The 14712-nt window shown below is 44.8% G+C and overlaps 1 protein-coding gene across 6 annotated transcripts in view; it reads right to left on the reverse strand.

Moving 5' to 3' along the window:
* AUTS2 (activator of transcription and developmental regulator AUTS2) overlaps positions 1 to 14712 on the reverse strand; it is an 809823-nt gene that overhangs the window by 517622 nt on the left and 277489 nt on the right. Inside the window, exon 1 of one of the 6 annotated variants that reach the window (XM_054166173.1) lies at positions 10886 to 11426. The exons of the other annotated variants lie outside the window; for them this stretch is intronic. Within the exon in view, the coding sequence (XP_054022148.1) occupies positions 10886 to 10933 (48 nt within the window). The 5' untranslated portion in view covers positions 10934 to 11426. Of the gene's footprint in view, positions 1 to 10885; positions 11427 to 14712 lie in introns of those variants that run through there. 6 annotated transcript variants of the gene reach the window in all.

Genomic DNA, 14712 nt, shown 5'->3' on the forward strand with positions numbered 1-14712 from the left:
TGATTTTCAAATATTTGCAGTTGTAAGTCTTTCAAAGCTTTAATTTGCTTAAAAGGATTCACAAGCACCTTGTTAATCTTTTATCAGTTTTATTACAATCTGTAAACAAAACCCAGTTCTTAAATAATTAAAGGGCAGAACTAGCCCTCAGGCAAATGAAGTCCAGGGTGGGTTGATCAGGGGGGAGGTGAGGGGGTGGGAGGGCTAGGAATTAAAAATTTAAGAAATCAGAGAAAGCTCAGGTTATTTTTCTCTTCCTCCCATCTAGAGAACTGGTGAATCTAGCTTCAAAAGAGAAAATAATTCTAGATGAACAGATTGCATGTGGCATCCCCCCAGCCAGCCTCTCTCATCTACTGTGTCCTAAATATTAATCTCTCAAGTACCTACACAATACCAGTTACAGTGTTAACCACACCACAGGCTTACAAGTCAAGAGCTGTGTCCCAAACAGTCGCTCAAAAGAATTTCTCTGCATTTATGTGTGCCCAGGCATCCTTGAGTTTGCTCCTTCACCAGCCCCAGAACAGTCCCTCCTGGGCAGCAGCAGGTCTGCCATGGCTCATTGCCCAGGAGCAGGTAGCTGGCGCACACTTTTCTGTGCCCAGTGGAACTCACTCACCTTAGGGCAGAGCTTGCTGGGCACAGAACAACAGTTCTTGCTCACATCACTCCAACCTGAAGCATGCACTCCTATGCTTGCCAGCTCTTGGCATAGCACTGAAAGCACACCCTGTTTGGCCAAAGCCCCCAGAAACCACTGAAGAACAGCACTCTTTCAGACATCTTTAATGCTCAGGGTGTTGCTGCAGATGTCAGTAGTTTTGCTGCCTCACTGAGCTGAGGTCAGCACAGTCCAGCCCAGCAGTGTGTGGGCAGATGCCAAATAAAGGCTGGAGTCTCACAACAAAGACAGCTTAGGAAGCAGAAATTCCAAAAAGGGATGATGAAGCTGAGGCAAAAGACTGCTAGTGGGGTCACCCACACCATGCCTCTGACTAGCAGCATCCCCAGGTCTGTCACTCAGTATGGTGCAATATTGGTAAATATTGCTATATCAATCAAGTTGTGATAGAATAGACCAGACTAGAATTAACCAGGTTGGAAGAGACCTCCGAGATCATCGAGTCCAACCTATCACCCAACACCATCTAATCAACTAAACCATGGCACCAAGCACCCCATTCAGTCTCTTCCTAAACACCTCCAATGATGGTGACTCCACCACCTCCCTGGGCACCCCATTCCAATGGCCAATCTCTCTTTCTATGAAGAGCTTCTTTGGCAAGGAATTGGACTGAATGTTCTCCAGAGATTCTTTCCAACCCCAACTCTGTGATTTACAGACATGCTTGGCTTCTAACTTGGGAAACAAAAGCCCATTTTGTCTTCCTATGGGTGGCTGGCTTGTGAGATGAGCAGGTGAGGGCAGTACCTTTGCTTCAGATGAGGGCTCCAGGAAGGAGTTCTTGTGCAGAAGACACCCGAACAGTGAGGAGTTTGGTCACTCATAAAAAGACTACTGCTAAATCCATGGTCCAGAAGGTTGCTCCAAAGCTCACACCTAGCTGTCTGGACTGAAAAGTGTTATTTGAAGTAATTCTTACTGCTATTACAACCCAGTCTATTATCTACCAATTCTTCCACACAGCTGTGCTGAAGAAGAGTGTTCACAGATCCCAACCACTGTACAATCATGTTAGACATTTTCCTCAAACCACATCCCTCAGCACCACATCTCCACAGCTTCAAAACCCCTCCAGGGATGGAGACTCCACTGCTGCAGCCTGGTCCAGGCCTTGACAAGCCTTTTGGGGAAGAAATTGTTCCTTATGTCCAACCTAAAACTCCCTTGCTGCAGCTTGAAGTCACTTGCTCTTGTCCTATCACTTGTTACTAGGGAGAAGAGACTGACCTCCACTTGGCTCCAACCTCCTTTCAGTGAGCTGCATTTTGATGAGAAGTTTCCAGCTTCCTAATGTATTTGGAATTTTATTTCCTAATGTATTGAAAATTGCATTTCCTTCTCACCACAAAATGCACCACTTCTAATAAAGCTCTACAAAGAGCTGCAATCTGGAGAAAACAGGAGGAACTAGGAGAGCAAGACTGAACAAATTCTCATTAGCTTTTGAGGGCAACACTGCCATGCACACAAAAAGGGTTTTCAATGCATTGCACACCTGGGTAGCAGAGGCATTGCTAGCCTATTACACGCAGTTCATTGTGCAAAAGTTTTGGGTTGCATGTTTTGTGCAGCGGGCTGTAAAAGTTGCTTAACAGAAGAAAACACATTTGATTAAAAATTTACATCAGAAGACTGTAACAAGGCTTTCCCCCCGCCCCCCATTTCTTTGCTATTTTACCTGCCACTGACTATTCCCATTAGTATGTAATCCTTAGTCTCACAAGTAGTACTGTGTCACACAAATAGTACTGGAGTACTGCGTCCAGTTCTGGAGCCCCTATTACAAGAGGGATATGGACGTGCTGGAAGGTGTCCAGAGAAGGGCCACGAGGATGATCAGAGGGCTAGAGCATCTCTCCTATGAGGACAGATTGAAGGAGTTCAGTCTGGAGAAGAGAAGGCTCCAAGGTGACCTCATTGTGGCCTTCCAGTATCTGAAGGGGGCCTACAAGAAGGCTGGGGAGGGACTTCTCAGGATCTCAGGTAGTGATAGGACTAGGGGGAATGGAATGAAGCTGGAGGTGGGGAGATTCAGGCTGGAGGTGAGAAGGAAGTTCTTCCCCATGAGAGTGGTGGAGCCCTGGAATGGCTTCAGGGAGGTGGTTGGGGCGCTGTCCCTGGAGGTGTTTAAGCCCAGGCTGAACAAGGCTCTGGCCAGCCTGATCTAGTGTGGGGTGTCCCTGCCCATGGCAGGGGGGTTGGAACTGGATGATCCTTGTGGTCCCTTCCAACCCTGTCTGATATTATGAAATACATGCAAAATAAACAAGACTGAGGATGGAAATGTTTTGGGTCTAGATCTTAAACCATAAAGACAGGGCTGTCCAGAAGCTGACTCAGGTTGGGAAAAAAACATCACATTCCCACTTACAGGTGGGAGAATCCTCAAGTAACAGAGAGATGCTTAAACACTTCTGCTCCAGTGATTGTCTTTGTGAGAAATATCAAGGAGAGAACTGGTGGTGCTTGGACTTCCTAACGAGTCAGCCATGCTGGGCTGCTGGGAGTCCTGAAGGGCTTCCAGCATCTGCCTGGGCAGGACCAGCACTTGGGAGCCTCTGATGTGCAGGATGTAACAACTGCCCCAGATTCAAGGAAGAAAAAGTCCTTTAAAATCTCCACCTTATCTCCAGCAAAGCCAAATGATTCTACAGATTCTTCTTTTCAAGATGTTTTATGGGTTAGTGATAACAACTTGCAGCAAAAAAAACAAGCTGCAAATGCTCAGTCTGCAGAACAGAGAGAAATCAGAAAGATAGAATCATTAAGCTTGAGGGAAGACCTCTAAGATCACTAAGTCCAGCTGTTAACCCACCATCACCACACCCACTAAGACATGTCCCAAAGTGCCATATCCACATATATTTTAAACACTCCCAGGGACAGTGACCCCACCATGTTGCTGGGCAGCCTGTTCCGATGCCTGACCACCCTCTGAAGAATTTTTTCCTAATATCCAACCGATACCTGATAAAATTTGAGACCATTTCTTCCCATCCTATCTCTAGTTAACTGAGAGTAGAGACCAATACCCACCTCATTCCAACCTCCTTGCAGCGAGCTGTACAGAGCAATAAAGCTTCCACTCAGCCTTCTCTTCTCTAAACTAAACAATCCCAGCTCCCTCAGCCACTCCTCATAAGAACTGCTCTCCAGCAAGATTTAACATCTTACATAAAATGCCCTTATCTAAAACCACACAAGAACTCTCCCAAGAATTTTCCCAACTACCAAGAAGTGCCAGAACTGGAGAAAGAGCATTTAAATCAAAGTAAGTAAGTAAACAGTAGTTAGCCCAATGGTCTTCAGCATTCTCCTCCAAATGCTTAGAAATCTGAGATAACTTTATGACTTCAAGGACCAGGTGGAGAACACAACATACCCAGAGATAAAGCAGCTTGCAGGCTGTTTCTGTTTGCCAATTCCCAGCTCATCCACTGCTTTTAACTTAAAAACATAGCCCAGAAATGACGAGAGAGTGCCAGAGCAGGGACCTGCACATCACTCATGCTGTGGGAGATTATTCCTCGCAGGAGGTCTGGCTGAACTTCACTCAGCTCTGCAGACCCAGGAGCATACAGACACACAAAATAAGGAGGGGCAGCTTCTGAGGTTTGACCTCCCATCCCTCTGGGGCTGCTGACTGCACAGCAAAGGCATTTCTTCCTCTGAGTTTCAGCCCTGCCTTTTGCTGGGCACACAAGGCTGTGAGGACCAGAGCCTGTGCTCAGTGCTGGTGCACCAGGCTAAACCCAGCCTTAGGGGCCAGAATAAGGGAAAAACATTGCTCTGTTCCACTGAGCTTTGAGAAAGGCACAGCAGTAATGCAGGCTGCATCCACCATCAGCATTTATCATCCTCTGACATCTTTGTACTCAGAGAAATGCCAGATAAAATCATAACATGGAAACAGAAAGCCAAAATACGAAGCAAGGCAATTCCCAGGGACAGGGCTGTAATGGCAGTCACTGGGTCACCCAGCAAAACCAGGTGGGCTTGAGCAGCTGAGCCAGTGAGGAGTGGCTCCTGAGGCACAAGGGCACTGCCACAATAATCCAAATACACAAGTAAATCTCTACATCTCGTTTCCTGAGCAAGCAGAATATCTTGTACACAAGCATGTAAAATGACAAACCCCACTCATTTCCCTAAAACATTGGCAGTCACAGTTGCCACTTTTAATATTCATAGGCAAGAAAGGAAATATTTCAGCAGCTAAGTGATAAAAATACTGAAAACCAGGTGTCTGTGCTGAGTAATGTGGGAAGACACGACCCTTTGATGATCATCCCCATCAGTTTAAGGAGTAACATCTGATTTCACATCTGCAGAAATCTACCCACAAAGCAATGAGGAAAAGTAGCAGCAAATAAATAAATAAATAAAATTAGCATAATTAGCTCAGCAAACACTTCTGGAGAAAAGCAGGTGGGTTCCCAACTCCCAGGCACTAACAAGGATGGTGTGTGTGCAGGGAGGACCTGCCTAGAACAAACAGCCTGCTCCTAAAGCAGCTCCCTATATCTCCCTGCTCCATCCTCTGATGCCTCTGGGCACAGGTCTGACCCAAAAAGTCACCAACTGAAGCAGCTATGCCTGGCTGTGTCAAGCCATGGGTACAGAATTCATGATTGCAGGGAAAAAGTGTGTCTCCATGAGCTCAGTTCTCCAGCCTGAATTATCACCTTGGCTCTCCAGCTCTTCACAGCACCTGTGTTATGCAAACACTGTGCACATTTCAGTATCTAGCCTGAAAAGGCATGGACTTCTGAGAACGTGTTCCTTACCCCAGCAAGAGAAAGAAGTGGTCCCAAGATGAAAAACCTTTTTGTGGGGAGTGGGAAGGAGGAGAGGTAATATTATCACAGTATCACTAAGGTTGGAAGAGACCTCGAGGATCATGCAGGAGATAACCAACTCTTTGCCAAATTACTGTTCTAAAAGACAAGACAGTTAATGAGCAAAGTCAGAGAAGAAAGGAAAAGCCCCAAATTCTGGAAGATCACAGCAAGACATGAATCTTGAACAGGCTACTCTACAACTGCAGATTCAACTCTCAGCACTCATTGAGAAAGATGCTTCCTGCCTCGATCCCCCCAGAAGAGCACCACAGTCTAACAAAAGTCACATTTGATGTGCTATGTGCTGCTCAGTACCAAGTGGCTGAATTACTGGGTGCAGACCCCATCACACTCTTAAAAAGCAATTTGGAATCAGGGCTTTGATTTAGACTAGCTTTATCCTTTAGTTTCAAAGTACAACTGGTAATAATGTAGTCTGTGAGTTTAGCATTTGAAACAGGGGTTCCATTTACCTCTTTGTACTCACTCAAGGAAAATGACTGTAATTGAAATCTTTCTGCTGGAAATGAAGCCCTTCGAAAATTCAAAGTGGTTGCTTGTCCTTAAGGCTTTTTATTTTAGCTGTCAAAACTGTAAACTGCCTTTCAGAGTAGTGGGAGTCTTCCAGCAGAGGAAGAAATGAATGTACCCTGCTGCATCTAGGGACTGGGTGTTTTAATCTAATTTTCCAGCCAGGAATACAGCTCTTCTCTCCCCTGGGCAGTGCTGGCAATAGGGGAAAAAGTAAAATCAAGCTTCACTTCAGTCCAACAATATCTATTAATGAACCACAAACAAGGGACAGGGCTTTTCAAGGACAAAAGCAAAACCTTTCAACTTCTCCAGCTTCATCCATAAGCTATAAAGCATTGTTACCTTTAAAAGGATGCATACACAATGTAAAAAATCATTCTTTTTAGTCTTTGTTTTACACAATCATTTGTGATCACACAGAATCACCCAGGTTGGAAGAGACCTCAAAGATCATCAAATCACTGGTGTTCTTCTCCCTTATTAACACCTGATCTGTTTCTGGAACATCTTTCCCTATCTCAATGGGCATGTTGGAGACAGTCAGCACCCTCCTGAAAAGAAAGCAGGCCATAACCATAACAAAAGTCTTCATTATGACAAATTTCTTTACTGAAGGAGTGATCAGGCATTGGAGCAGGCTGCCATCCCTGGAGGTGTTCAAAAACCATGCAGACGTGTCGTTCTGGGGCATGGTTTAGTGGGCTTGATGGTGCTAGGTTGATAATTGATGCTGATGATCGTAGAGGTCTTTTCCAACCTTAACGCTTCTATGATTCCTTCAGATAAAAGCAGCATCATGTCAAAGCCAGGCTGCCCACTCCTGCTGCCTCTCTCCACACATCTCCCACACTTCCTAGAATTTCATAGTTTTTCAAGAGCTTGCCTTTTCCCCGCTTCAGATCAAACTCATTTCCTAGTGTCAGCACTATTAATCACAGAACGTCATTGCATTTTAATCACGGTGTAAATGCAGCCAGACTGAATATGGCTATTGTGTAAAAATGGCTCCTGCCCAAGCGACCTTATATTAAATCCTCGCAAGGCTATACATAAAAATGTTGGGGTTTTTCCAGGAGGCTCCCTTGAAGTGTATGTAATAAAATGTCTGCAATTAACTTGATAATAGAGTCAGGATGAAGTTGTACAGATTTCTTCCTTTGGTTACTTTTGTTATCTGATAATAGTAGTCACAATTAAAAACACACTGCTGTGAAATGGTTCTATGGTGTTTGCCTAACACAACACAGAAAAACCCAACTGTTTGGATGACTTGAGGAAACTAACATACCAAGGTACATCAGCTGACCCAACATCTCTCTCCTATGTTTCCAGTTCCAACACATCTTTAGGGTAAACACCTAAAGACAGATCACTTCTCAGGCTTTCTGTTGCAGCTACAAATAGACAGCCACCGATTTTTTTTTTTCTCCTCTACCAACATGGAACAGCTACTGCACAGGCAGACAATGCAAGTTGACTGGTTGAGAGGCTTCAAGGTGTCAAGTGGATGCAAAGAGTTTGGAAGCTCCTAGAAGACCCATGAAAGATGAGTTTCCTTGAAGCCGAGGCAAGATACATCACCAGACTGTAGTTCGGGTCTGTCTGCAGAGGCTGCAGATCACCCAGATGGGATGAGCAACACTGAAACAATCAACAGAACAGTTTATAGAGCAGCAAAGCACAGTGATGCCAAGGCAATAACCCAGGTTGGTAATCTATATGTGAAGGAATATTTTACAATCTATAAGCTGCCTGCAGAGTTGCCTTTGATGTATATAAATATTTACACTTTATCACAGGGAAGTCTTCAGCCATCAAAATCTTCCAAAGCAAATCAAAGGCAAAAAAATTAAATAAATATTTGTGATGGCCAGAGGCAAGGATGTCAGCTTCAGCAAAGCCAGCCAGCTAATAAAAATGTCAATGAACTTCTTCAAAGGAAAATTAAGAGGGAGCAGTGCAATGTCAGTGCTGTGGCTCACTCAGGAAAGGCAGTTCCAGCTCTGATTTAACCAGGATATTTCACTGATGCGAGGGCAGAGACTCAACCTTTTTCTAACTTAAAATCACCTCCCTTCAACAGAGATGTTGTAACACTTCCAAGTGAAGAGAGTAACCTTAAATTAATTTTGTTTTCACAGGCTGCTGCTGCCAGAAGAGCCATCACTGTCCTTTCTACTCACCCTCAACCAGGCATTTTGCAGGTACATCCTTAACAGCTGCACATTAGGGTGAAGTGGGACACGCTCTGCTCTGCCTGCAAATGCAGCCAGCCCAAAAAAAAAAAGGGAATAAAACCTGTTCAGTTCCAGTTGGATTGGCTCCCGGATGCATGTCACCATGCAGCTACACAAGCACTACCACTGACAACGTGTAGCTGGCAGTGGGAACACTTGTTCCTGCAGCAGCCCACACTTGTGTCAACTGAAAATGAGAAACTGAATCTCCAAGTGAGATTTCAATTCCATTTAAAAAAAAAAAAGAAACAAACCTCAAACCTGTAAAAAGCTGACTGGAGAATTTCAAAAGGGACTTCAGCTAAGCAAACACAAACCCAATTTCTAAAGCCTTGACAACACAGAAGAGTTGCAAAAGAATTTGACCTAATTTCTTAAAGCAATGTGGTTACACTACCACGGAAGCACTTGTTCCTTGGAGCGTGTACCCACAGTGTCCAGCCAGAGAACTGCACAGATTCGCAGCTAAGTCACGCTAGCACGAGGCTTGAAGCTAATGCAGGACAGGCCAAGCACCAACCACAACAAGGATGCTGACACAAAATCCTGTGTTTAGCAAAGGGATACATGTCTACCTCAGAGCCAAGGCTGGAATTTCCCAAGTGCCTTCCATTAGGAAACCCTCACTTCCACACAAAGGGCTAACGCTCTGTTATCACACATAAAATTCACTAAAAGACCAGGCATGCACTTCAGGTTTTGTCTTCCTGCCTGTGCACATTATGAGTTTGGACTTCTTTCCCCCCCTCTGCTTCAGCAGGCAAACAGACTTGGCAGCTTCCCCTGTGAATCAGACGAAAATCTTGTGCGGCACAAGTAACCCTAGGAAGAGGGCAGATGAAATGGATTTCCTGGATTTTATCCATGTTCAAATTTCCCAGGTTGTAGATTTCAAAAAAAATCTCTGTCTCTGACAAAACTGGTGTGACAGGTTATGTAACACACACACACACACACACACACACAGAGAATCAGCCCGTGACAGAAGAGCAGCAACATTATCTGCTCTGTTCGGGGACTCGAGGGCTTTCTAGACGAACCGTAAAGGTGTATTGCCCAAAACAAAACCAACACACACACACAAAAAGGGGGAAAAACAAAAATAAAAAACCAACCCAACACACACACAAGCAAAAAATAAAAAGGAAAGAAACACAAAAAAAAAGGAGGAAAAAAAAAATTACCCAACCTCAGCCACCGCCACTAAACTGCTAATTTAATTAGGTTTTTGTTTCAGAAGAACACAAAAAGCATTTCATACTCTAAATATGCAGCCAGTTTGTTTTGACAGAGGTATTTCCAGGTGTGAGATGGCTTTCAAGAACAAAGAATTATTGCAGAGAGGTATCAAGGTGATAAAAATATAACGGCCTAATAAAGTTGATTTTTGCAGTCCAATTCCCTTTGTAAGGCTGCCCAAAACAAATGAGGATGGAATAGTTAAATCCATGACTTTGTTAAAGATGCTGTTTCCAGCCTGGGATAAGTGATAGGACAATCTTGTTAAATGAAATACATATGCTACTGTGTGCAGAAGAACTTGAGGCACAAAGACAAGAAATAAATCAGTGTGGGACTGTTTGCCAAAATAGACAATTTCAGGCTAATGGCACAGGCACGGGGGTGTGTCCCCCCCGTCTGTAAACAGCAAGTTTATAACTGCTCAAGGATATTCAGGGGACAGATAGGGAGGCTTCTAAAGTATTTTCACACAAAAAAAAAAAGTGGTCTTGCCCTTTCCTCCCTTTTTCTGGATTAAACAAACCAGCAAAGCGACATCCAAACATTCTGACTGGGTCTCAGTGTTATTGGCAACCCGATAGGTCTGTAACCTGGGGCAGGAAAATCTCTAGGGAGGTACTGAGTGAAAAATACATCAATGTCAAGCAGGTCCCCACTAAAACCTTGGTCCATCCCTGTCGCTTAGCTCTCCCCAGACATCTGGGTACTAAAGACCGGCAATATAAAGTGGAAGAGGAGTGTGAAAGGACAATCCAGCAGAAAGAACCCCGTTTTGTGCAAGATGGAATGCAGCAAGTCCCACAGTAAACCCCGCCGCAAACAGCAGCAGCTCTAGGATACATCTCACTGGTTTTCAACCAATAACATTTCTTTCTTCCAGTAATAATTAAGGACAATTAAATACTCACTTTGTTACTAAAGGAGCAGAAAGGAACTGACTTCCCAGTAGGAGGATATAACCGGCTCTATAACATCCCATAACTGGCTGTACAGAACAAGAAATCTTCCTGCCTTTCAAGCTCCACATGAGACAAATACACACATCTCTACCTCCGCTTTCTCTTCCCTCCGACACACCAAGGGAGGAATTAGATTTGATCTTTTCTCTTCCACTTGCATCACGCTGAAGTAGTGGCTGTCACATTTCAAGCCCATACCCTGCTCCGCGGCAGCTCCAGGCACAGCGTTATCTACCGAGCCATAGGGAAACAAATTCACCAGCGAAACTTCTCAGCGGCATCCACTCTGCTGGTGGCCAGAGCTGCCTGTCAAGAGAAGGGGGCTGCAGGCGACCACACAACGATCCCTTAGCAAAGGCTGAAGGAGGAAACGTACGGACTTACCTTCTCTGCATACTTGAACTTGACGTAGAACCAACTTGACTTGATCATTGTCTCACCTCCTGCCCTCGTTAAAGAACAAAAAGACAGCCAAAGCCTATCCCGCTGATGAAGAGCAACGTGATGGCACTCCTGTCAGAGCCGGCAATTTTCCAAGGAGAGCACAGTATTCAGGAGAAGCAAAGGGTAGGAGAAATATTCAACAAAAAGGGACAGGAAGAAAAAACGATGCTTTCCCTCCACGGTTCCAGCTTGTCCCCCCCTGCCCTCCCGACGCCGAGCACGATCTCGCCTGCTGCAACAGAGCTCGCCGAATGCCTTAGCTCCGCGTTTCGCTGTCAGCTTGGCTGCCTGACAAGAGAATTCCTCAAATGGACTTCAGCTGCATTCATCACAAATGGCACATGTCAGTAAAGCCAGGAGGCTGGCTCCAGCGCTGGCAGCCTCCCAGGACCATGACCTCCCCCAGTGGGATGAATAATGAATTCCAGCACTTCCCTCCAGACACAGATTAACACCTGGCTAAACATTATTCTGACAATGAGCTTGCCCATTCGGAGAGCCCTACACCACCACGTTAACCCCTCGCTCTCCCACCAAGCAGGGTGGCAATGCTTTGGAGGCTGTCCCACAACACCCTCCCCCATCTAAAGAAAGATTACAGAACTATATATAGTTTAGAAACAATAAAGCCTCTTAAGCATAAAGCAAATATCGCCTTTCCAATTCTGCAGCTGCAGCAATGCTGACATGTAACCACAGCAAGTCATCAGGAGTCAGGCTCTCTTCTGCTCCCCTCCCTTTTTCAGCCCTCTCTCTACATACCCACTTGTTAAACTTTGATGCTGTCAGGTTAATATTTTAAAATAATATCTGCACAGACCCTTAAAGAACCCAAACAACAGAACAGCCACCCCTAGCAACATGAAACCAACTCACAAAAACTCCTGGGAAGACACCTATCAGGCTGTTTGTCCATTCAGAAACACTGCCCAGTTCCCTCTCTGAGGTTTAATGAGACACACTGATTCAGTTGCAGCTCACTGCAAATCTCCCAGCTCCAAGAATGTCATAGAGCAGTGAATATCAAGTTGCAAACTACAGGATGAATATAATCAGCCTAGTGTATTTCTGCTGGATACTGACAGTGCTGTACTGGAGCACAGAGCTATCTGTTCCAGCATCCTATGTCCAAACACTTCAAGATATGCAAGAAACAGTTTAAAAAAACCCATCTCAAGCCCAAAGATGCATCCTCAGTAATACACCTAATGACACAGAAGGACCTGAATGTGTCACTCAGGTAGCTGAACCTTTTCATGTTTCACAAGATGCTGAACAAGGTTCAGGATTTCACTATATGTGGCAGGAGCTGCCTGGTGATTTAGGCGAGTCTCACCCTAGCCTGGCCACCCAAAGAAAAATAAGAAAGAATAATTTGCTTCTCATCATCTCCAGACTAGCCTGGATTTTACTGAATTTACTTGTCTCTCTTATATCACACCTTTTGACTACTAGGGATTCCCAGACTATTAAATTTCTCCTTGAAGGGAAGCTGTGCATGCCTTCACAGATCCTTCTCACCATTCTCTGTCCCTTTTCTAAGTTCAGGTTATCTTTTCCATAAATATACATGCCACTGACTTACAATCTTCTACTATATGTACATTACATATGTACTATATGTATAGTGGATAAGACAGACCCTGAAACCCAGTCCATCATTATTACTCACCTAAAAACGACTTCAATACTGATCCCAGTGCCAGCGCATCATATGAGAGTTGGGATTTGAGAGCTGGGCTACTCACTCACTTGCCAACAGAAAGGTTTGGAACGTCTCATAAACTGAGACTTAGGTAAGGGATCCAAATACCAAATACCAGTGTTGACCAATAACAGACACCTCATTTCAGACCCTCCTATGTGCTTTGCACACAGGAAGATGCCCTGATCCATCCCCGGCTGCAAGCAGTTGGAGATGAGGTTGCTCAGCCTCGTTCCACAGTCATATCCCTGCCCTTCCCTGCTCAGTCAGGGCACTGGGGCCAGTAAGCCCCTTCTGACCCCCCTCAGCACAACTCAGCCATGCTGGTTCACATCACTGCCATCCATGACCACAGCTATCACAGACAGCTTCCCACTAATGCCACAGAAAAGTATTTCCACACTCCATTTGGTTCTGCCTCTTTGTGGGAGAATTAACCGACACTAAAAGCCTGGTAAAATGGAACCATGAAAAATTGTGTTGTACAAAAATGACAGAGGATGAGGTGATCTCTTACAGGGAACACACAAAGAAAACAAAACCAAGGATTTTTATTAGCATCTTCTACTTTCTGCACCTAAAAAGCTGTCGGTCTTTTTTCAAGTAGCAAAGGAATAAATAGCACAGATCCAGCTGCATGTTTAAATGAGACCAGGCCAGCACAAGAGCCTCGCTTCCTTCCCAGCTGCCACTCTGCCAAGGGCTCTGCTCTTACCCTGCTCCCTGGACACACTGCCTGCTAGCACTGCCCACCCGGGATTTACGGCAGGCACCAAATGTGAACCGCAGAGGTGGTGTCAAGAGCATGACTCGTGCTCAAGCTGCCCATGTTCATATGGACAACATGCTCTCTTGTACCCAATTATAGGAAGTTTGCTTGCTGCATTGACCCAGGAGTCCCCGAGGGGACCTTGGGGCAACATCACAGGGTGCAGCCACTGAAGAAGCAAGCTTTGACACTGCGTACCAAGCACAAACAGCTGTGCCTCAAAGCAATTACCAGGCTCTGGATGTTTTCCACTGGTTCATTAGCATCTGGCAGGACCTAAAGTTCCAGGGTCACAAAACACTGAGCTATTATTTTATCTCAGGAAAATGCACAACGACATCCCTCGAGAGCTGTCCTTTTCGTAATCAAAGGACAAGTGCAGCACAGGGGAGAGAGAGAGATGCAGAATTTCCAGCCATCACATCCCCCAGCCAGGCAGGGAAGAGCTGATGAGGCCACACAGTTGATCATCTTTTGCCACACTGTTGAAACACCCAACATCAGCATCCACAGACAGTCCCCAGCAAGCACCAGCAGAACCTGGTGGTTTCTTAAAACACTAAAAGCTGTTTAGGTTTGTGCATGGATTCAGTTACCTCAAACCCTCTCTTTTCAAGCACCCATCAATAACATAAAATACTATTCAGATTCTGAAGTTTGTACAGCCAAAATCCAGACTTGATTTCATATACTGCCACAAAGAGGAACATATTTTGATATAATATTTGCAATTCTCCCAAGAACAATAATATTTTCATTTCTTCTGCAGGTTTTGCCATACTTTAATGTGCCATTTCAGATGTGAGATGGTGTACAAAGGAGCTGAAATAACCTCCTTATTAACAGACCACTGCTTCCAAGCCTTTTCATACACCCTAATGTGTATTTAGATATTGACCCATGTTCATTTCAGTCATTCCCCATGACAAAGCTATTCTTACATTACACCATGAGTAATACTGATTTGACTTTTTAGTCACCTAAAAGCAGGTTATACCTCCTCAACTTTGCTTTGACTCCAGGTTTGTTGTCAAGTCAGATGAATATTTTCTTTGTGCTGTGTGGGAGGAAGGGAAGGAGGGAAATGGCAAACTGGGCACCATTTCAACTTGGATATGGTTAGAACAGAATAAACCAGGTTGGAAAAGACCTTCAAGATCATCAAATCCAACCTATCACCCAACACGATCTAATCAACTAAACCATGGCACTAAGCACCCCATCCAGTCTCTTCCTAAACACCTCCAGTGATGGTGACTCTACCGCCTTCCTGGGCAGCCCATTTCAATGGCA

The sequence above is a fragment of the Dryobates pubescens genome, chromosome 13 (assembly GCF_014839835.1).
Source record: "Dryobates pubescens isolate bDryPub1 chromosome 13, bDryPub1.pri, whole genome shotgun sequence".
Lineage (NCBI taxonomy): Eukaryota > Metazoa > Chordata > Aves > Piciformes > Picidae > Dryobates > Dryobates pubescens.